Source organism: Rattus norvegicus, chromosome 1 (assembly GCF_036323735.1).
Source record: "Rattus norvegicus strain BN/NHsdMcwi chromosome 1, GRCr8, whole genome shotgun sequence".
Lineage (NCBI taxonomy): Eukaryota > Metazoa > Chordata > Mammalia > Rodentia > Muridae > Rattus > Rattus norvegicus.
Genome location: NC_086019.1, coordinates 243,535,649 through 243,558,720, shown reverse-complemented (window position 1 = coordinate 243,558,720; position 23,072 = coordinate 243,535,649). Strand labels below are relative to the sequence as shown.

General features: G+C 43.0%; 1 protein-coding gene across 6 annotated transcripts in view; it reads right to left on the bottom strand.

Moving 5' to 3' along the window:
- Pcgf5 (polycomb group ring finger 5) overlaps positions 1–23,072 on the bottom strand; it is a 116,154-nt gene that overhangs the window by 33,883 nt on the left and 59,199 nt on the right. For 2 of the 6 annotated variants that reach the window (XM_017589708.3, NM_001129882.1), the window contains exon 2: positions 14,601–14,878. In XM_017589708.3, coding sequence (XP_017445197.1) covers positions 14,601–14,712 — 112 coding nt within the window. In that variant the 5' untranslated portion in view covers positions 14,713–14,878. Of the gene's footprint in view, positions 1–14,600; positions 14,879–16,483; positions 16,790–16,880; positions 17,146–23,072 lie in introns of those variants that run through there. The other 4 variants (XM_006231311.5, XM_017589707.3, XM_017589709.3 and 1 more) reach the window with 4 other exon arrangements.

Genomic DNA, 23,072 nt, shown 5'->3' with positions numbered 1-23,072 from the left:
GTGTTGGGTTGCTTATGGACAGAGCAGCAGCAGCACTCAGAGTGCTGATGAGGAATACTCTCTAAAGTCTAGATCTGGCCACATGCTGTCTCTGAGCACCTGAAATGTGGTTAATTTGAGATGTGCTGTGCTGTAATTGTAAATACACATTAGATTTTAAAACACTTAATACAAAAATAACCAATAATTTTTATAACATTGGAATGACAGGTATTTTAGATATACTGGGTTCAATGCTAAATGTGTTCCTTTTAAATGTGGCCATAAGATATTCTAAGTTTACTATTTTGTGCAGATGGATGTGCTGTCTACATGTAACTGTGCACTGCAGAGGCCAGAGGAAGGCACGAGATGCCCTAGAACCACCAAAGTCAGTGCTGTCAATAGTCTAAGCACGTGGAGCAGATCAGCCTTGCTAGCCCTGTCCTCATACTAGATATTTTTAAATTACACACGTGGGCTACTTTGGCAGGGGTAGTGGTTAGGGGCTTTGCTAATGGTAGGTACGTATTACATCACTGTGCCCCCAGCCTTGTTTAAAGGTTTAGGCTGAGACAAAAGTCTCAGTAGCTCAGAGTGGTCTTAAGTTGCTGTATGGCTCGGGCACATTATAAACTTGTCATTCCCCTGCCTCAGCCCCTGAACAGCTGGAAACTACAGGCAAGAGCCACCATGCCTAGCTGTGGATCACAGTCATGTCTACTGAAGAGTACTGCTCTAAAGGGACTGAAACTCCCACCGAGGAGCGAGTTTCTTTTCCACGGGGACAGCTGAGATATGGTACTTTATTCATTTGTGCAAAAGAAAACGAGCATCTTCTGAGGGGCTGCTTTGATGAACGGTGGCACTAAAACCAAAACGCAGGCTTTAGGACATGAATTAGAAAGTCTCTTTCTAGAGGTTAATGCTCAAAACTAGCATTAAATATAATTAAAACTCTAAAATAAGTTTTAAAAAGAAAAGTTTAAGATGTAGAACAATGCCCCATTTTTATCCCACTAATCCTCTATGGCTTGGTGGTAGCTAGATGGCCATCATTGTGATCAATATAGGGAGGAATTACACACACCAGCCGTTCTAGTCAATGCGATTCAGTACATCAGTGGCGCTCAGCCTTCCCAGCGCCGAGGTCATTTAATACAGTTCCTCATGTTGTGGTGACTCCCAACCAGAAAATTACTTTGGTTGCTACTTCATAGCTGTCATTTTGCTACTGTTATGAATCATAATGTAAATATTTTTAGACACAGAAATTGGCCAAAGGAGTTGTAACCCACAGGCTGAGAATCACTGAATCAGATACATTAATAATTTGATTTTCACCACAATTCTATAAATTGGGTAGTCAGTATTCGACCTCATACCTGAAGACTATCTGCCATAAAGACAGTACATGGTGAAGGGCAGGACGTGAGTCCAGAGTTTATTGCAAATTCAATGCATGACTGTATGATATACCTCTTGCTGCTAATTTACCACCCCCTAGATCTATAAAATATAGACTGAGACTACCTTATTCACTATTTTTGGGAGTTGTACTTGTCAACTTGTGGGCTTAATTAATAACTTGTACTAAGTACTCTTAGCATACAACATAAATAAAATGGCCTTTCAAGTAGCTTATTTGTTCTTTAAGAAACAAAACTCTAGGAAATATACCTCCAGTTGGATCTTCTAAGGTGTTAAACAAGCACCATGTTTCTACAATGCAAATCAGAGCTTGAGGGATTTCAGGCGTGCAGTTCAGTGACAAGGGGAAGACGTGAGACATGGCTTCTGGTGGTGAAAAACTTCATCACCAGGACACTACCTGCGAGGGTTAGTTTACAAACTGAAGTCTAAACCAGCAATAGAGCACACTAAGGAACCGTAAAGATTTCATTCCAAGCTCTGTGAATGTTCATCGGTTCTCCTGGCTAATTCAACTGACCTCTGAATAATGTTCAAAAGGTAAGACTTTGTATCCTTAATTTATCATGAGCTCACCAGAAACATAATTAAAATGAAAAAATTACTAGCTGAATTCTTTAGGTCAAATATAAAAATTTACAGGGTGATGGCTATTATGGTATCATATACAGTTTTTTTCTAAATTGAGATGGGCAGCACAAACTGGACCAGTTTTTAAAGAACGTATCTGCAGGTTCCCTTCTGGACTAATTCAATCGCCCTAAGACTCTAACTCTGCAAAGCCCCCTCACCAGGGTAGCCAGAAGGTAACTGGAAAACACTATCCAAGATGAGGAATGGTGGGCAGAAGCTGGCCACAAACACCTTCCAGTGTTAGAATCTGCTAGATTGCCCCACTCTAGGATTCAGCTCTCTGCTAAACTGTAACCATAAGCACTTTGTTATCCCTGAGGAGAAATCACGGTCACAGGACAAGATATAGTCGAATAGCACGTGAGTTAGGTGCAAAGTAGAGAAGCCAAAGCAGTGCAGCAAGGTTACTCCAGACAGCCTTGCCACACTGCCACAGCTGAATCTCACACACTCCAGTCACTAGACAAATTATTTATTTCTACCTGTGTAGAAGGGAGTTTTAAAAAGATATACGCCTTAGTTGGTTTTTACAGAGACCAAATGTAATTACTAGTTGATAGTGTCTGGTAGCTTAAATGTGAGTTCTTTCTATAAATTAGATTCCTGGATAAGCAAACTGTCAGAATCAATGTAATTAACATAAAGTATTGAATACTATCAGACTGTGACTGGTTTGAAACAGCCATAGCAGGTAAGCATGCCACTAGAGTTGGAATGTCCATCATTTTGTGGTTAATACCTTATAAACCATCTCTACGTTGTAACTCAGACGTGATGTTTAAGACACATTGATTCACCTCCATGAACACTATCTTCTCATGTAGGACACTTCTTTTTTGTGAGGCAAAGTTGGGTGGGGTAGGTTCTTGTCCAAGATCAACTAACACTAGACACCTTTTCCTAAACTTCATGTTCAGTACATTCAGTATCACCTCTTGGGCTCAGTCAGCGCAGTCTCTTTCCAATCATTCTAAAGAAAAAAACTGCTTTGATAAACTATTACACACTGATCTCACGGCTGAACTATCCAAGAGCTACCCCATTTCCTTATTTTCATGGTTTGAGGGTTATCTACACAACAGGTACAAGGCAATTTGTTGGCCTATCTTGGATGTACAGCCTACCCACATCTCTTACCTATCAGAGCCCAAGCTTCCCAGCTTTGATAGCACAAGGTAATTCAGATTTCTCTTTCTGAGCATTAATTTTGACATTACTGCCCATAAAATAATAATTATAATCAGATTTTATCTCATATCTTTAACATTACCATCCAGTAGTAACACTCTATCTATTAAACTGCCCAAGGGCTGACATTAGAAACAGCTAGGTGGGGTTGGGGATTTAGCTCAGTGGTAGAGCACTTGCCTAGCAAGCACAAGGCCCTGGGTTCGGTCCCCAGCTCCAAAGGGAAAAAAAAAAAAGAAACAGCTAGGTGTACTGGTCTTTTCTGCCAACTTAAAAACACTTTCCCCTTCTTTTTTGAGGGTATCATTAAATGTGCCATTCTTTAAAAAGAACAAAAACAAAACAAAAGAAAAACCAGCCAAACATAAACAGAATCCATCTCCTCTGTAGTTCTGACTGTCCTGGGTTGGTCTCTACCTCTACACTCCCAGTGTGGGCTTAAACCTATACAACCATGTCTGGCTTTGAGCCAACCTTTTTATTTCTTTATGTTTTGCAGTGCTAGAAGTCAAGTCTTCCACCACCGAACTAGAATCTTAATCCTGTAGGTTACTGTGGGCAACATTTTTCATAGTTTTTGTATTGAGGACTTTATCTGTGAACAGGTTGTAAGTAGACTATAATTATATGCAGAAGAGGTATCTTTCCTGCTTCTTGTAACACATATTCCTACATGCATAAATAACACAGAATTAAAAATTCCCCAGCAGCTACAATTTGCTTCCTGTTTTATCCGTGTTGTTGCATCTGCCCTCCTCAAACCCTACAGTGATAACAATTTTATGGTGTACATGAGAATAGCATTCTAGTCTTTCCTGCTTCCTAGGCAGTTGTCTGAACAAAGGAGCAGGCATCACGGGAGAGGTTTTGAACAGCTCAGGGCAGAGACTCAGCTTTATGCATGGAGTAGGAAGGAGCCCCTTCTAGGCTGAGGAAGGCAGCAAAGGTGACACTTCCGTAGGTGGCACCAACAGTGAGTGGATGCAAGTGGGAAGAGTCAGGTAAAGTTCAGTAGATGTGGCAGTGTCACCACTTTTCTCACCAATCAAAAGTGTCCTTACAGATACACGTGCTCTCATGCCACCTCCTGTGCCTCCTTCCTATGGCTTGGGTGAGCTCTGCTCCCTAAGGATCTGTATGTCAGAGGCTTGGTCCCTTGTGCTACAATGCAGGAGGTAGTGCATCCTTTAAAGGTGGAGCCTAGAGCGAGGTCTCTGCATGGCTGGAGGCAATGCCTTTGAAAGGGAAGGTGGCTCTACTCATTAGGAGTTTCTTTTATTGGATATTTTATGTATTTACATTTCAACTGTTATCCCCTTTCCCAATTTCCCCCTCTGCAACCCCTCTACCCATTCCTCTTTCCCCTACTTCTATGAGGGTGCTCCTCCTCCCACCCAAACACTCCCACCTCCCTGCCCTGGCACTAGGGCCTCTCTCCTTTCATTATGACAGACAAGGCCACCCTCTGCTACATATGCAGCTAGAGACACAGGTCCCTCCATGTGGACTCTTTGGCTGGTGATTTAGTCCCTGGGAGCTCTGGGGTATCTGGATGGTTGATACTGTTGTTCTTCCTATGGGGCTGTAAACTCCTTCAGCCCCCTCAGTCCTTTCTCTAACTCCTAAAGATAGTTGATAAACAAAAGCCAGCTTGGAGCCTCTGCTTTCTAATTTGAGGTCTGACTTTTTGCTTCTGTAAGTGGTTAGGCCACTGTGATGGTATCTGCAGAATCACCAGAGGCCACACTAGATAGGTCCTGGATTTTAACCTTGAACCTCTCAAGTTGTAAGCTAAATAACTCCCCTTTCTAAGTTGCCTTCCTTAAGTATTTTATTATAATAAAAGGCTGACAAAAAATGCCCTCTCTGGTTACACTAGCTCAACTAAAACAGAATCTTGATTATATTCAGACCCTATATACTCTGATCCTACAAGGTTATGGCTGGGCATCGTGAAGAAAAACATAAAACCATGCTGACGGATCTCACCATCGATTATGAGCATGAACCTCAAAGTGGGGTTTTCATCTGCCAGTCAGCCATACTCAAGGCCCGAAATCTACTGTGCTGCTTGGGGTCTCTTCCACAACCCCATCACATGTTCCCCCTTCTCACTCCTCACGGAGTACCTCACTTTCTCCTCACTGAAGAAAGAAAATAATGGCATCAAACAGAACTTGTCCTCCTCCACTAGCACCTCCACTCTGTGCTCTAACCTGCTCTCAAAACGTTCATGGACCTAGGTCTGTAATTTCAGTCCTATGCACTGATGACTTACCTGACACTTGTTTCAGGATATATAAATCCCTACTAAAGATTCCAGGCAGCACACAGGCATGGCACCTCCTTACTGTAATGAACTTCTGTGGACTCTATATCCCTTGCCAGCTATTGCTCCATTGCTTTGTTCTCCTTTGCCAATAATCTGGAAATTGGTACTAATATCCCCCTTCCCCTCTCAAAATTTATCTTTCACATGGCTTGGATGTATCTCAATGGTAGATTTCGTGCATAGCTTTTCTGAGGCCTCAGGTTCAATTTCTAGTATTACAAGAGTTAAATATATCATTCATAGTCAAACTACAAAAGTAAAAGCTTGCTGTCTTCCCAAATATACTTACATTTTATCTCCTTCCATCCATTTAAACTGCTCTTAAAAGGATCTTAACAGCTAAATCTGTTCTTCCCAACTTAGCAAACACATGAAGCTCAGCCAACCCTGATCTTAACTCCCAGAGTCCCCCTATCCCTTGGCTCCTCTTTACTTTCTCCTGGGTTAAAGCTACTGAGTGCCCTTTGGTATTCTATCCTCCATCCACACTCACTTCCTTCGTGGCTTCACTGTTTATGTGTGCTCTATATGCGGACAGTCTTCACTGTTTATGTGTGCTCTATATGCGGACAGTCTTCACTGTTTATGTGTGCTCTATATGTGGACAGTCTTCACTGTTTATGTGTGCTCTATATGCGGACAGTCTTCACTGTTTATGTGTGCTCTATATGTGGACAGTCTTCACTGTTTATGTGTGCTCTATATGCTGACAGTCTTCAATTCATTAGCAAGTGTGGGTCTACCTTCAAATGAATCCTGAATCCAACATTTTACCAGCACCACCATCTCTTTCCAGAAATACTGTAGTAAGATCCTGACATTTCTAGAGTCCTTACAATAGTTCAGGGGACTCTTTTAATTACAACCCACCCAAATCCTTAATTGTGCAAAACCTGTAGCCCACAGCCACCCCACCTCATCTCTGGACTTCCATCCACTCAATGCTGCCCAGCCATACTCACACCTTCAAGTCTTTGATCTTGGTATGTCCTCTGCCTAGAACTCAGTCTGACCTTCCCTTTATCTACAGCAGATAATGACAACCTTCTAATAGACACTTATTACTTAACTTATTGCATAGTCTACTGCCTACTACAGCCCAAGTATCTGGGCGAGAATCTAAACAACAACAGACTCAGTAATTATGTGCAGACAAAAGGAAGCCATGAGGGTTAGGATACTAAAGGGAGCCCAGATTCTAGGCCTACAACTGTATCACGGTGGTCAAGTCAGAAAGAAGCCTACACAGCAAGTGAAGAAACTCTGAGCTTACCAGCAACACTAAAAACACACCTATCCCGACTGGAACTGTTTTCTCAATTGAAGAAAGTTTTGATTACTCAACTTTTTTTTTATATAATAGTCTGTCGAAATCAGTATGTATAAAGCATCAGCAATTGTTAAGATTCTTCAAAAAATCCAAAAGAAATATTTTCTACAATATTAGACTGTAGCTCTTCAGTTTACGTTCAACCTGTATGCTGGGTTCTTAATTAATACTCTTTATTTACCATTATCTCTAGCATTAATGGTTTTCTGTTATGTGCTCTGACCTCAGTTCAATACTGGTACTGGTTCTAATTCATTCTGGTCCCTATTTATCAGACATCAATATACAAGATAATTTCAGTTTTTACATTTGTTATGCCTAGTTTATCTTTCTGTGTCTCCTATGGTGATGTGTGTTTACTGGTTTATTTTTCACCATCACACAGCTCCCAAATTAAAGAAAAATCCAAAAGGTTAATTAACATAATCTGTCTTTAACATTAAACAGCTAATACCTAGACAGCCTGAAATCAGCAACTAGTCTTATTTCAATGTTCATCAAAATGAACATTGCAATCACTCTTATTAATGTGGGCCAAAGCACTGTCTGAAGCTTTAACATCAGTATGGTGGTGACTTCATTTCCACTGCAGCCTATGGCATTGCATGTATACCTATGGTAAGGAAGTTTTAATCTGGACATTTTGTTTTTCTAACAAGATTTTTACTCCAAAATTATACACCTTAGAAAGAAAACATCAGAAATTTCATCAAAAGTAATGTCTTTTTCATCAGAATAGCTATTCAATTCAGAACTAATAGTAGATTTGTATCCTTATTGAGTACCTAATACTTTATGAAACCAGTCTTTTCTCTCACATGTAATTAATGTTACTTAAAGAAATATTAAAAATAAAGGTTAAGTGGATGACGAAAGAAGAGCGTTAGGGAAATGTCTCACTGCATTTGCAGATGTGCCTGAGCTGGATGGCAGAACGGACCACCCTGCTCTGGTACTCACTGGGTAATTTTTAGTATTTCTCAGTCCTCCATCTGTGAGAAGAATTTGGAACGAGGATCTGAAATACATTTCCCTCAAGCCTTTCTGTAGCCTGTGTCTTCCTATCCTTTGGTCTCTGCTGAATAGCAACTACTCAGAAAGGCTATTTTTTTTCCTGCTTCATTTTCTCCACAGCATTTGTTACATACACAATCTGAAACTTCATTCTTTTCTACCTATCAGAGTGTAAGTTCTAGGAGGTCATGGGCTGGGTGTATCATGTCTGTTTCTGTTTCCCGTGGTAAGAATAATTCCTGGCACATATGAGTGACAATAAACATTTGTTGAGTGATCAAATAATATTGCCCAGCTACAAGGGGTCTTGGTTAGATTCGATAAGACAATGAATGAAAAGAAAGCTCAAACTCCCCATGACAGTCAATAAACAAGAGCTACAATTTCAATCTTTTATTAGCATTTACTTTAATCACAGTATGATTAAACTGCAAGCTGTCTAATTTAAGGGAAGCTAGGATGACAAAGGTCTGGTCTAGAGTGGTGCTTGTCAGACTCTAGTATAACACAGAATCACCTAGAGGGCTTGTTAATACAGACTTCTACCCTTATCCCCAGAGTTCTGATCCTGCAGGTCTACAGTGAAGCCCAAGAATTTGCACTGCTAATGAGTTCCCAGGTGACACTGTTGCTCATGGATGCAGCTAGCCTGGAGACTGCACTTTGAATAGCAAGAGTATGGGCCATAAGATTTTAGCATTAAATATCAGCCCCTACTCCTTAACTAGCCATATGGTTATGATATTTGTTCAAAAATAATAAACAGGAGCTGAAGAGATGGCTCGGCATTTACGAGTGCACACTGCTCTTACACAGTTAGAGGACCTTCTGGTTCTGCCTCCCACACTGGGCAGCTCACAACCATCTGTAACTCCAGCTCCATGGGATTTGACACCCTCTGTGGGTACCTGTACTCTCATGCACAAACCCACAAACACATATGTATAATTGAAAATAACTCTCTTTAAAACAAAACCCAATAAATTAGCAATTAAAATCTGCCTTCATGATTAAAAGCCACTCCTCAATTCTTAATGTTGTGAGACAAAATCACCAAGTTCTTCATCATAACATCAACTATATCAGCGAACCTGTCTTCTTTATATATGTCTTGTTCTAAGAGATTACTGCCATAATTTCTGAAAGAGTAGAAAAAAGTCTCATTCATAAAATTTCATGACTATGAACACAGTTTTTTTTCTGAAGGAAGAACTAGAAGATTCTTAATGGAATCTTGATGTAAAAAGGGCTAAGAATCCATGCATGACATTGGATTTATACATCTGAGCTTTTGGAATGAAGCTCCTTTGTCCCTGACTTGAGTGAAAGCCTGTTAAGTCAACAACATATACAATCATAGGTGTGTGACAACTCCTGCACACTTTTGAGGACCTGTTATGAGACAAAGGACAGCCTCTGGTCTCGGCCATCCAACACCAGTCCCTACTTTAGACTCCATCTCTTTCTTAAATACTCATAGATGGTGGTTCTAGGAGACAGTTTTTTAAAAACTAATTCATAATGCCTGACAACACTGTGCATGTCTTTCAAGTTAGCTAGCACTGCATTTGAACTACTGAAAGGAAAAACATGGTAATCAATTAGTCGTGCGTTTGCGCTTTTCTCACACACCAGATATTAGGTGACACTTAACCTACATCTGTGTAGGAGAGGGGCATGTATTGGACAGAACTTAGAGGGAACGAGTATTAAAGAATCAATAACTGCTGACAGAGAACAGAGCATGAGAAGTTCATGCCAAGGAGAGTAATACCGGAACCAAGTGTCTCCCCATGTGTGAGGCAGGAGGAGGAGCAGGGCGATCGAGCCACAGTTAAGCAGCTTTAGTTTATCCTGGAGTCAGCAGCACACCTTTGAGACTTTTTTGGGGGGGTGTCAGGATGAAAAGTGACAATGACAAAACACATTATGTCTTTCACTACAGCCACCCTGATGCTGGTTAAGAATGTGCTGCACTGGGTCTGGTGAGGAGGAAGACCTCAGTGAGACTGTAGCAGAGGGTGGAACTAGACTGACTGGGACTTCGGCACAGTTTTGTGGAGAGGAAAGAGAACCAACCAACAGCTGTCTAACTGGACCAAAAGCCCACACAATGGCCGGGTAGGTGCATGGTACTCAACACCTACCCAGCTTCCTGGGAATAGTGAGTTCATGGCCACTGAAAAAGAATCAACTACAGCCATTTTACTAGACCAGTGAAATTCCTTACTACATTCTAAATCTTATCCTTAGACCCACAGATAACTGTAGCTATCAGCTCACAAGAAGCCTGTCTTTACAGCAAATGGAAACTATCACAGAAAGCTACAAATGGACACAATGCACCCAGCAGTGCATTATGGGGATATACAGCTATCCCAACTCCCGCATATGTGGTTTGGGAAATACTGGAGAAGTGGGCTGGAAAGACTGTGAAAAGACAGAACACCAGGAAGTCTACTGTGAAACAGTCTCTCCTAGAAATGACTGGAAAAATATAGTACCAATGAGCATATCAAAGTGGAGGGAAGAATATTTCAAAGGGTTCCCACCACTAGACAAAGAACTATAGCAAGAAATGACTGCTGGGATAACTAGCCTCCCCAGAGATGATCCTCCTTATTGGTTGCCCAATGCAAAGTGGTCATCCCTGAGACCACATACACACAAATAACAAAAGCAGATTCAGCAGGTTGTATTTATTTATTTGCATATACATCTGTGCGCATATGTACGTAATAATAATCAAAGAAAAGATGGAGAGTGGCGGGACATGGAAGGGTTGGAGGGAGGGTACCTGGCAGGGGCTTTAAGGAGGAAATGTGGAAATGATGGAATTCTATTTCAACTAAAAATATTAAAAAGTGAAGATGAGGAAGGGGGAGTAAGATATACTCTAATAGTAACTTGAGAGACAGCTGAGGTAACTTTGTCCATGTCAAATGTCCACATCCATGTTGCAGCCAGCCCAAGGGTATCTGGCCCAACCTGGAAAGACCTAAGGCTTCAGGACTCTCAGAAATTCTCAAAAAAAAAAAAAAAAAGAAAGAAAGAAAGAAAGAAAGTTGTAAAAAAAAAGGGGGGGGTTGGGGATTTAGCTCAGTGGTAGAGCGCTTGCCTAGGAACCACAAGGCCCTGGGTTCAGTCCCCAGCTCAAAAAAAAAAAAAAAAAAAAGAAAGTTGTAAGAAATTCTCTAACTCCACTCTGCTCTCACATCCTGCCCCACACTTGTGACTCTATCATGTCCACTTTCTTCGCCACACTTATCAGTTTTTACTCTCTCATCCTTTACCAACTTGGCCAGCTAAGTGGGGGCAGATTCCATGTCTGATTTTGCTCACTAGCATAACTTCACTAATATATTTTTCCACTTGACTGAACAATGGGACAGAAGTCTAAGTTCCCACAGCAAGAACAAGTGCTTACTCATTCTTTACTCACAAATCATTCCACACTATTTCTGTGCAGGTATTTTAGTCAGATAAAACTTCATATAAACTCTTCATATAAGGTTAAGTCAACATCTAAAACCACAAGGTACCACAATGTCAATCTTTCTCACAGACCCCAAATGTGACCACATAGCCCATGCAGTCCAGTGCTGCTGCTTTATGGTACTATTTATGTTATCAAAACAAACATGGATTTGCAAATAGGATTATTTTCCTTAAAGGCTCAATAAACATATACAGGACACAGAAATCCAAAACTCCACGAGTTAATAACCCTCATTCTATGTGCTATAGAATCCTCAGATCTCAGACACCAAGCTGCGGGAGATTCTTGGTCTTTTGTTGTTTATTTTTTGTTTTGGGTTTTTGAGACATGGTTTCTCTATATAACAGAGCCCTGGCTGTCCTGGACTTGCTTTGTAGACCAGGCTGGCATCGAGCTAGCAAAGCTCCACCTGCCTCTGCCTCCCGAGTGCTGGAATTAAAGGTGTGCACCACCACGCGTAGTCTTGTTGTTTATTTTTTTAAACAGATGAAAAGAGAGCATGAAGTTAGGTTGGTAGGTGAGGGGAGTAGGAGGGTTTGGAGAAATAATCAGATTACTTATTATAATAAATATTATTATCATAATAAATTTTCAATCAAAGAAAGACAAAAGAAAATCTAAGTCAATCTTCCTATGGAAAATGGTACTTCTTCATAAAGCACAGTAGCAGTGGTTTGAATATGTTTAGCCCAGGGAGTGGCACTATTTGGAGGTGTGGCCCTGTTGGATTAGGTGTGTCACGGTGGGTACAGACTTTTAAGACTCAAATCCTAGCTACCTGGAAGCCAGTCTTCCACTAGCAGTCTTCAGATGAAGATGTAGAACTCTCAGCGCCATGCCTGTCTGGTCACTGCCACGCTCCTACCTTGATGATAATGGACCTCTAAACCTGTAAGCCAGCCCAAATTAAATGTTGTCCTTGGCCATGTGCCTTTGTCGTGGTGTCTGTTCACAGCAATAAAACCCTAACCAAGACACAGGGTATTCTTCAATGTTAAAAATCAATGATAGAAGTGCTATTTCAAGTAGCTAAAATTTCTTGGAAATTTCAGGAACATGAACAAAAATAATTTTTGCTTATAACCAGTAATGACTATCTCTAGAATCTTTTGGTTTTCTTTTTTTTTTTTTTTTTTTTTTTGGTTCTTTTTTTCGGAGCTGGGGACCGAACCCAGGGCCTTGCGCTTCCTAGGTAAGCGCTCTACCACTGAGCTAAATCCCCAGCCCCATCTTTTGGTTTTCTTAAAAAAAAAAAAAAAAGAGATAATTTGGAGTTTTATTTCAAAATTTCTTTCAGGAATAAAACTTGTAGTAGAGAGAAATTGGGATATTTGTGGTTTTTATCTTATCTCTCATAATTTGCCATTTCTGCTGGAGAGATCCAAATATAAAAATGCATAAATATTAGGATCAGTGAAACAAAACTGGCTGTGCACCATACATAGGTGTGTGCAGGGACAATAGGAATCAAGAGAAAATGTTTGACATCTCACTCCAGCATGCACTCCTTAATGGCTTTTCTACCAGAAGATAGACAGTCCAATCACTCTTCTTACCTCCATCCCAAATCACACTACTTCTGAAGCCTAAGTCTTACAGGTGGCATGTATGTGCATGCGTACCAGACTTATGGGTAGGACAACCTTCTAACTGATGTGGTTCTTAGATCCTGCCAAGTGCATTCCAGGGTCAAAGTCTCTGGACTTAGTTGCTATTCTGTCTAAAGGTTCTTCCTGTATTCCTACCGAGCTCAATCACTTAAGGTTTCTGTTAAAACAGCATCAAGAGGCTGTTATGACATCATATGAAGTGACCCTGTACCTGCCTACAATCTGTTCCTTTTCATGACATTCATCACCAAGAAACATTGAATATATTTGTTTCCCTTCCTAGAATGTAGTATTTTGAGAGCTCTTATATCATCTTGACACACAGTAGGTATTCAATACATGTTTTCAATGACAGTTAATTATTAATTGTTCAAGTTAAATACAAGGCAAGGACAAATTAACTATAGAAGACATTTCATAGTTAACTGCTAATTGAACAGCGAGAGTCAGTTAACATCCCAGAGGAGTACCCGTCAATACCACTAGACAGCTTTTCCACAGTATATGTAACCAGACCTGACCACAAGACCCATCAGGTCTCAATATGTTCAAATAGTTCCCAGTTCTGTGTTTAAAACTGTGACTAGACTATACATAGCATAGAGTTTGCCATTTAATTTTCTAGTGATTTTATCTGGCTCATTCATTTGTGGGTATGGAGTCTATCCACTTAGCAGGGGAGAGGACTCAACGGACGCTTTGAAAGAAGGCATTGCTGTGACACGAGAAGCTGAACAGGTTTTGAATCTGAATTCAGGCCCACCACTCAGCAGCTGTGAGACAGAGTTAGGGAAACTCACTTTTCACACATATAAAATCAGGATAATCCAAATACTCTTTCCCCTATAACCACTGTAAGCTGCTTCACCATTACTGAAAAGTTAAAACAACTTCAGTACACATAGCATCTAGTTTAGAACATGTGACAGACATTAAAATGGGATTAAGTTTAACTGAATAAGAAAATAAAATTATAGTAACAGAAAGCACAGAAAGTGTATACACTCATACAAGTGGTTACAAAAACATCTTTCCCTCTGTAAGGCAAGAGACAGTGAAATCCTAGAAATCCCTCAGCTGTGGCAATATTACAACATTCTCAAATTTGAGCTTGCTTCAAGAATTATCAAGCCACCCCTCAAAAGGCAGATGCTGGGTACAGGAGCCCTCCAGGAAGTAGGTCTGTGGACAATGCGTTCCTACCAGATCCTCACGGCAAGCTGACAGTAGTGTGATTGGTAAGGGAAGCAATCATACACACGATCCAACTCCTTTGGGGTCAGTTTTGAAAATGTTAAAAACCTGAAATACTTCACTTTTTGTAAATTCATAACCAACTAAAGCCTTTTTTAGAACGTTTTACAATCTGGTTTTAAAAGTCAACATGTATTAGGATTCAACTGATAGGAAATTTTCATGCTATTAACACCCCAGTGACAAATATACTGAAAATTAACTTGAAAATAACTGAGACTACTTTCTAAAACTTAAAAATCCAGACAACAGGGCATACCAGTTTTAAAGGAACAACCACAGAGGTAAATTTTGGTTTCAGTAGAAAGCAGATGACACAGAAATACGTACATGTATGGAGGCATTCTGTCACCGTGGTGGGCTTGATCAGATATCCTTTACAGATGTAGCAGGTGATGTACGGGTTGAAATCTTTCACCAAGTGTTTCCTTTGGGTAGCCATTCGTGGTCAGCTGGCTTTAGCAGTTCAAGCAGAGGGGCACTAAGGGGATAACAAGCTTGTCCCAGGAGCTAACTCGATGTTCTTGTGGGTGTCCTGAGGCATGAGCATCCAGCCTGAGTGCAGGTCACTGAGCATCACTCCTCTGGGCTGTCCTGCTTTTTCATACCTGTTCCCAAAATCACAGAGAGAAGGCGTCAACTGTTTTATACTGTATTTAATATCATGTTCAGGGTTGAAATTTGGTGATCAGGACACAACCTTTACTGTACAATCAACCTGTTAATCTATTATGATTTAATTCAGAGTAATAGATTCATCCAGTTCTGAAGCTTCAGTTATCACAGCAACTCACGGCACCCAAAGCTACTGAGTCCAGCTAATAGCGTTCCTCAGCAGTACTGGGCTTTACTACCCGCTTGCCTTTCTACCAGGCATCTCTGTCACACAAGCGACAGACTCACAACTGAAGTCATTGAGCCCCCACCAGAGTGGCTCTATTTCCACTGTGTACTCTCCACCTAGTCAACAGTCAGATCAACCTCAGAGCATGTCCTCTCCTCAAATGGATGCCCTCCATGCAGGGCAGCTTATGACCTGCTATCAGGTTTATTCTACCCATTACATTTAGTAATTCTCAAAAAAAAAAAATTAAAGTCGGTGCTTCCTCTTTGCAAACAGAAAAGGTATGTAAGTTTTTTAGCCTGTCCTGTGAGATGTAAACCACATTCCTAACTGGTTTCAATTCCAAACTGACTCTAACCTTTCCTTCAGGCACATCAGTCCTCTCCCACCATGGACTCTGCCAGCCCCCATCGTCCATCCAACATGCCTTCCTCTTGATAACTGCATCTTGCTTGTCCCTGAGACTCTCCAAAAATCCCTATCTGTTAATGCTTACCTCTCCCAAGTTACGTCTTTTTTTTTAAATTTAACATTCATTCATTCATCCATCCATTCATCCTTGGTTTCCAAGGCTGGGTTGCATATAGCCCAGGCTGGCACAGGACTCCTGATTTAGATGGGATGACCTTCAATTTTTGATCCTCCTGCCTCCTTCTTTTAGCGTGCTGGCAATACAGGTGTGACCCACCACTCCCAGTTTGCGCTGTGACAGGGATCAAACTTAGTCACAGTGCACGATAGGCAAGCAATCTACCAACATTTATTCTTTTTCTCTTCTACTAGACAGAAAGTTTTAACAGATACCAGCCAGTTAGTAGAAAGTTTCAAGTAGCTGTTTATTTTGTTGCTTTATTTGTAAGACTAAAATAAGACCTCTAATTACCTAGAAAGATGAGGATTAAATGAGATCGTGCACAGTGAAAAGCTAAAGAAATGCCATTATTTTTCTTACAACTTTACTAATAGTTAGCTTGTTAGGTTTCTTTAAAAGTTTTGCAAATTCCCTACAAGAAAGCTGCCCTTAGAAAACAATGAAGATGCCTATTTCAGTTAAGTTCTTCCTACACTAAGATCGGGAAGGCAGAAACTTTCCCACTATCTTGGCTGTTAGCTCATAGGCGCATATAAAATAACTGGAAAAGTCTAGAAGGCATCATTCCATCAGCACACACCCACTGTGAACGTTCAGGATATAGGCTGAGTGTCTACACCTTAGGGAAATAGTGTTAAGGATGTGACAGAAAGTGTAATTTAATTAATTGCAATGCCGGGGTTCTGGCCTTAGCCCTTCGTGACCTTCAGCAAAGCATTAATATCCCTGCCTGGGTCTCGGCTCCTCTGTCCGCTTTTCCTTACTCCCAAGACTTACTCGAGCGCTTGAGGCAAACCAGTGGGAAACGCAGTCCCGATCCCAAGCCCAGAGCCCTGTCACCCCGACGCGGAAAGGAAGCGAGCGCTTGCGGTGTCGCGCGGCCGGCCGGCGGCAACTTTTCCGCGTCAGCCGGCGCCGGTCCCGGAGGTTCGAGCCCTTCACCGGCTGGCAGGTGCTCGGTTCGGGAGCCGGGGCCACTCACGCGGGGACCGCGGGACCGGACGAGTCTCCGCAGGCCGGCCGCGCCGCCACCTAGCGCAGCCCCGAAGCCCCGCGCGCCCGCCCCGCCCCCGAGCGGCTCCGGCTCCAGCGCCCGGCGCGGCAGGTGTCTGGGGCGCCGCTGCCGCCGGCGCAAACTTGGCGCGCGGCCGGGCCGCCCCCGCGCGGTACCTACCCAGCGGCCGCCGCCGCTCCTCAGCCCGCCGGCGCGCCCGCCTCCGAGCCCGGGAAAGCGAAAGAGAAACAGCGCCCGCCAAGGCCTGTCTGGTTCCCCGCGCCCTGTCCGCCCTCCCCCAGCAGGCGGGAGCGCGCGGGCTCCGCGGGGCCACTCGGCTCTGGCGCGATAGGGCGCGGCGGGCCTCGGGGCCAGGCCGGTGCCGCCTCCAAGGGCAGCTCCACCCACCTCCAACCGCCAGAGCCGCCCGCCTGCCCGCAGGCCACGCCTCTCTCGCCGGCCACGCCCCATCCCACGCCCTTTCCTCGTGGGCCACGCCCCTTCTCGTCGGCCACGCCCCCAGCCCACGCCCGCCGGCTCGTGCTCCTCCTAGGCGCCCTGAGTGCCCTGCCCCCCACCCTTGTTGCTCCTGTGTGACACGTAGCTGTGGCCAAATTTTATCTCTGTTCTTATCCTCGCCATCCCTCTCAGGGTTGTTTTCAGTCTAACAATGACCAGTATGTCTTTCCTGGCCGGTTCAAAAGCAATGGTCAGTGTTGAGAACTGAGTCACCTCACTAAATTTTCTCCTTGGGGCGGTGAGATGGCTCAGCCGGTAAAGGCACTCGAGGCCCCGCCTGAGGACTTAATCAGTCCTCAGTATTCAATAGAAGGACAGAATGGACAGGACGACTCATCCAAGTTGTCCTTTGACCTCCACAGGGAGGTGGCACAAGAGCACCCACAAACATTCACATAAATTAATATAATTTTAAAACTTCGAGGAATTGTTTCATAGGGGGCACTGTTCTCCATACTGGACCCACGGGGCCGTGGTGGACATGAAGACCCGGCTTGCTATGAACCTCATTTAGAAATCACTATTGAACTTACTGCAATACGGTGGGTCTAGCAATCGGAATCACTAACAAATACAGGTAAACTGAAAACTTGTGTAGGGACTGAGGACCATAAGAGGTAAAAATGTATTGCCGTTTGCAAGGTTCGAAACGAACGAAATCCCCCAGTGCTCTTTCTAGTGGACTTTGAGAGTTCTGAGACACCATTCATTGACAGAAAAGGAGGAGTCCTTGCCATGTGTCCTGTACTCCTCTCTTACTACTCTCCCCAAACTCTTAAAACTCCTACTAAGCATAACTTAGACTCAGTGCTTCACTTCTTAGGATTCCTAGGATCCTAGGCAAATCAAGGTAGCCATCACTTACTGACCAAATATCAAAGGAGAACTCTCCAAAGGGCAGGCAAGCTGCAAAGCAACCTTCACTCTTGCACACCACAAAGAAAATAAGTTCCAGCATCTCTTTTGTAAGAGGCAGAGCAAAGGTGGCTGAAGAATTTCTGGAGAATGCTGAGCATTTGCTTTATCTCCTCCAGACAGGCAGAACCTCTGGCTAGTGGCAGATTGTGGAGGTGACTTCAAGAACAAAACAACAATCCAGGCACGCAGGTGTCCAGAGATATGCCTCAAATTTGAAATGCAAGGAGTACAACAGGAAGCTTTAAAAACTATCCATTTAAAAAAAAAATAACCGAACAGGTAAATTAGATGCAGGTAAAACAAACTCATTTGAATATCGCCGCAGGGAGAATACATCTTCTGATAGAACTTGAGGTGATTATAATCTTCTAAGGACCTGCTTTGAAACTATGATTCCAGGACGGGATGACTTCTCCAGGACACAGCAATTACAGGAAGCAAAAGAAAACAAGTCAGGTCACGTGACCATGGGCTTCATGTCTTTCATACTAAACACACCCAAATGTGGAAAGCCAACCTATTCACAGTGTATTTAAAATATGCAATGGAGCTGCACACTAAATTCTACTAAAATACGAAATGGAAGGTCCTGCTGTATGCACGGGAGCACATACCAAGTGGCCTAATATTGTTCTAGTTTGTATCTGAAATTGTTTTAAGTGTCTTTTCCAGGAGTAACAGTCTGAGAACTCTAAGGGGAGTCAACTTATGGTGACTAATAAGTGAGTTGTCCAGTATTTTCAGAAATGATCTTGATCTTGGACTCAAGAAGGACAGACATCAGCAAAGGAAAGGGGGAATGCTAATACTTAAATTGTAGACAGTCCCCGGGCTGTGGATGTGGAAATGGAGATGCTGGAGCATGATGGTGGGGCTGAGAGATGGGATTGGGTCTCATCCTTTGTGAGGACACCAGTGTTTTGTATCCCTGCACACATTTTTAGTCAAACAGTATCTTAGTCGTTTTTTATTGCTGTGAAGAGAAACCAGGACAATGGTGACTCTTCTAGAAGGAAAAGCATTTAACTGGGCGGGGGTGGGGGGCTTGCTAACAGCCTCAGGGACTAGCTCATCACCCTCATGGGAGGGGTCATGGTGGTGGCAGGCAGGCAGGTGTGAAGTGGCAGGCTGGAGGAGTAGCTAAGAGCTACAGGGTTTCCTGATCTCAGGCCTAGAAGGAGACTGGGCTTGGCATGTGCTTTTGAAGCCTGAAAGCCCACCCGTGATGGGCTTGCTAACTAAGCATTCAAATGTGATTTCTCCTCCCCGCTTCTTTTAACAACCACCTAGATTCTCTTACTCACTCCAAAAAAAATATTTAAAAAAAAAAAAAAAAGGCAACTGGTTGGCTTGCCTAGCAGGTGCAAAGCTATAGGTCCAGTTCCCAGTGCTTGGAGAAAATAAAACAATAAAACCCACAGAAAAGTAACTTAAAATGTAAATGTTAATCTGATTAAAAAATAATAACAAAAGCAACGGCAAGATCAATGCCAGGAAAGGCCAGCGTTCCTGGTGAATGTGTATTCTAAGAATACAGCACTGAAGCATGAATTTCTGACTTTGTTTTATAGACACAAGACCACTGTCTCAGTCAGGGTTTCTATTCCTGCACAAATCATGACCAAGAAGCAAGTTGGGGAGGAAAGGGTTTATTCAGCCTACACTTCCACATTTCTGTTCATCACCAAAGAAAGTCAGAACTGGAACTCAAGCAGGTTAGGAAACAGGAGCTGATACAGAGGCCATGGAGGGCTTGCTTCCCCTGGCTTGCTCAGCTTGCCCTCTTATAGAACCCAAGACCATCAGCCCAGGGATGGCACCACCCCAATGGGCCCTCACTTCTAGATCACTAGTTGAGAAAATGCCTTAAAGCCGGATCTCATGGAGGCATTTCCTCAAGGGAAGCTCCTTTCTCTGCGATAACTCCAGCTTACCAGCCAGTACAACCACCAACCCCCCAAAAAGTGGAAACCCAAAAGTCACAGCTGATTTGGGTAGAGTCAAGGCCAAGGCCAAAGCATCCGTTTTATTTACACCTTTTAGGAATCCTCAAGTCCATGAAGTTATGGGATATACAGTAAATAGAATTACTTCAGAGCTGCCCAAAAACAGAATGGAGAAGGGGAAAAGGAGGAGGAGCACTAGTAACAGCAGCTATTGCCTCAACTCACTAATTAATGAGTTACTAGTTAATTAAGTTATTACAATTGATTTTAATTGTATAACTTACATGAAAAAATAGGGTGATATAGTCCCTTGAGAATTAAACAATGGCCTTTTCATTATCGTAAGTTATTTTATGTACCTCAATATTGTCTTTTATAAGAGCATCTTTAATATATGAACTGTCTTCTGTAATGTAAACGTCTTCCTATATAGATTAGAAAATTATTAAAATTTAATGTAAACATTCTATTGGGCCCAAGTACCTTTATGGAACGATCATAAACATTATAGCTCAAAGACAACGCCTGCCCAAAATTGGTGATGGAGGAGTGGCAGGGGTGGGGAAGATGGGGACAGAGAACTGTAACCTTGACTGTGTGTCTCTCTGTGACCATTTCCACAACCCAGTTACTGTCAGGGAGTTTTCCAGCATCTCCCGAATCCCTCTGCTTGCTCAGGTCACTAACATCTCTTCCCTGCATAATCAGCAGACCATGAATTAGTCCTGCTTACAGAGCTGTCACCCTGTCCCCACCCTGCAGAGACACGGGACTCCTAGCTACAGTATGCCACACCTTGCCCCCTTGTTTTCAAAGAGCCCTTTCTTCTTCTTCTTCTTCTTCTTCTTCTTCTTCTTCTTCTTCTTCTTCTTCTTCTTCTTCTTCTTCTTCTTCTTCTTCTTCTTCTTCTTCTTCTTTTTTTTTCTTTTTTGTCTGAGCTGAGGACCAAACCCAGGGCCTTGCGCTTGCTAGGCAAGCACTCTACCACTGAGCTAAATCCCCAACCCCGAACCCTTTGTTCTTAAGAGAATGATAAAATAGTTGATATAAGGCTATCTCAGACCTCTGTCACTTCCACAGTCCCTCATGACTTCTATGATCCAAGCTTTAATGGATCTCCTTGTCCTCTGGTTAGCTAAATGGTCGGTCTTCTTACAATTTGGCACCCTAATCTAACCCTCTCCATCTTGCCTACTTCTGTTAAAGCTGAACAGTCCTTATGTACTTTCTAGGTATCTACTGATTTCAAATGGCACCTTCTAGACACCTCAACAGCTCCGAGCCTTCTCTATAGACACAGACCACACATATACATGACAACATATATGACTTTGTATGTGTCTGTGTGCAAGGTGTTTCCACCTGTGTGGGTGCAAGGTATGTGCATGCATGTGGAAGCCTAAGGCGGATGTCAGGTATGTTCCTTGATCACTTCCCACCATATCCATTGTGGCACGTCTCTAACGGAACCTTGAGCTTCCGATACAGGCAGCTCCAGGATCTGTTTGGGTCTCCCGAGTATTGGAATTACAGGTAGGCTGACATAGCTACCAGAACTTATGTGGATACAGGATCCAAACTCTGGTCCTCACATTGCTTGGCAAGCACTTCACCTGCTGAGCCATCTTCTCACCCCCGAGCACCATAGTCGGTCACACGGATCTTACTCTATCAAGTCACCTATCCCCCTGTCCAGTTTATTTAGTAGTCTGAACTAGAATGTGAGCCCACGGTATTTGCCCTGACTGTGCATCCCCAGTGTAGCAAACACTCAAAGAAATGCTTATAAAACAAAGAAACCAACAAACAAAAACAACCCAAATAGTCACATCTGAGGACCATCTTCTCTTTCATTTTTCCTTTTATTTTTTTTTTCTAGAGTGAATCTTTACAGAGTGTGATAGAGGTTTAATCCCTGCCTTCCAGGACTGTTAATTAAAATCACACCAGGGGGTGGAGACAGCCACAGGAAACAGTTACGTACAGATACATCAAGTTCCTCAACGGTGTTAAACAGAACATGAGCAAAAGGTAAGAACTGCAGGTAAAAGCAGCAGCGTACACGGGGGTCCTGAGGTCAGTCCCACGTGCCCACCCTGTCTGTCAGAAAGGCCGCAAGGCACTACCCCAAAGTCTGTGGTTCCGAGGGACAAACGGAAAGGCAGAGAGGAGAACCTAGTAGGGGAATGCCAGAGACAGGAACAAAACTAACACTGTGGAACAGTAAGCAGGCTTTCTTTGCGGTTGTGAGCGTTTGTGTGTGGATATGAGTGTGTGGACACGACGGTATCTCATGTCTCCGTCCTCCCCTTATCTTCTGAGACGCTCATGGAACCCAGGTCACACCAGTTGGCTGCACAGTGAGCTCTGGGGATCCACCTGTCTCTGTCCTCACTGCCCTAACAAAACTCAGCTGTCACACGGGGGCTGGTGACCCAAACTCAAGTCCTCATGCTCTCCAGGCAGATACTTAACTGCTGAGCCATCCCCCTAGCCCAGCATTTTAAAGCTCTTTAACTGTACTACGCTAATATGAAAAGTCAACATTTCCCCCTTCTTTGGAAAGTAGAGGTGGGTGTGAACAACAAGCCTAGCTTTCTTTACTGTGGTGTTCAGGGTTGGATGGAGCACGTTGCAGTAATTCTTGAAGACAGAAGAACAGGGGCTGGAGAGAGAGAGCTCAGAGGCTGAGAGCTCTAACCCGGAGGACCTGTGCCCCATTCCCAGTTTGAATTCTAGCTAGTGGATCACAGCTCTCTGTAATTTTAGTTCTAGGGAATTCTATACCCTCTTCTAGCCTCCATGAACACTACAGTCATGTGATACACACACACACACACACACACACACACACACACACACACACTACAATTGAAGTACTATCAAACTATAAGGAAAACTGAATTTCTGCAACCATCAGGACTGTGGCATTTCAAATCTGCAGGAGGTTAGACTGAAGTCCTGGGGTGCTGAATGGACAGGAAATTGC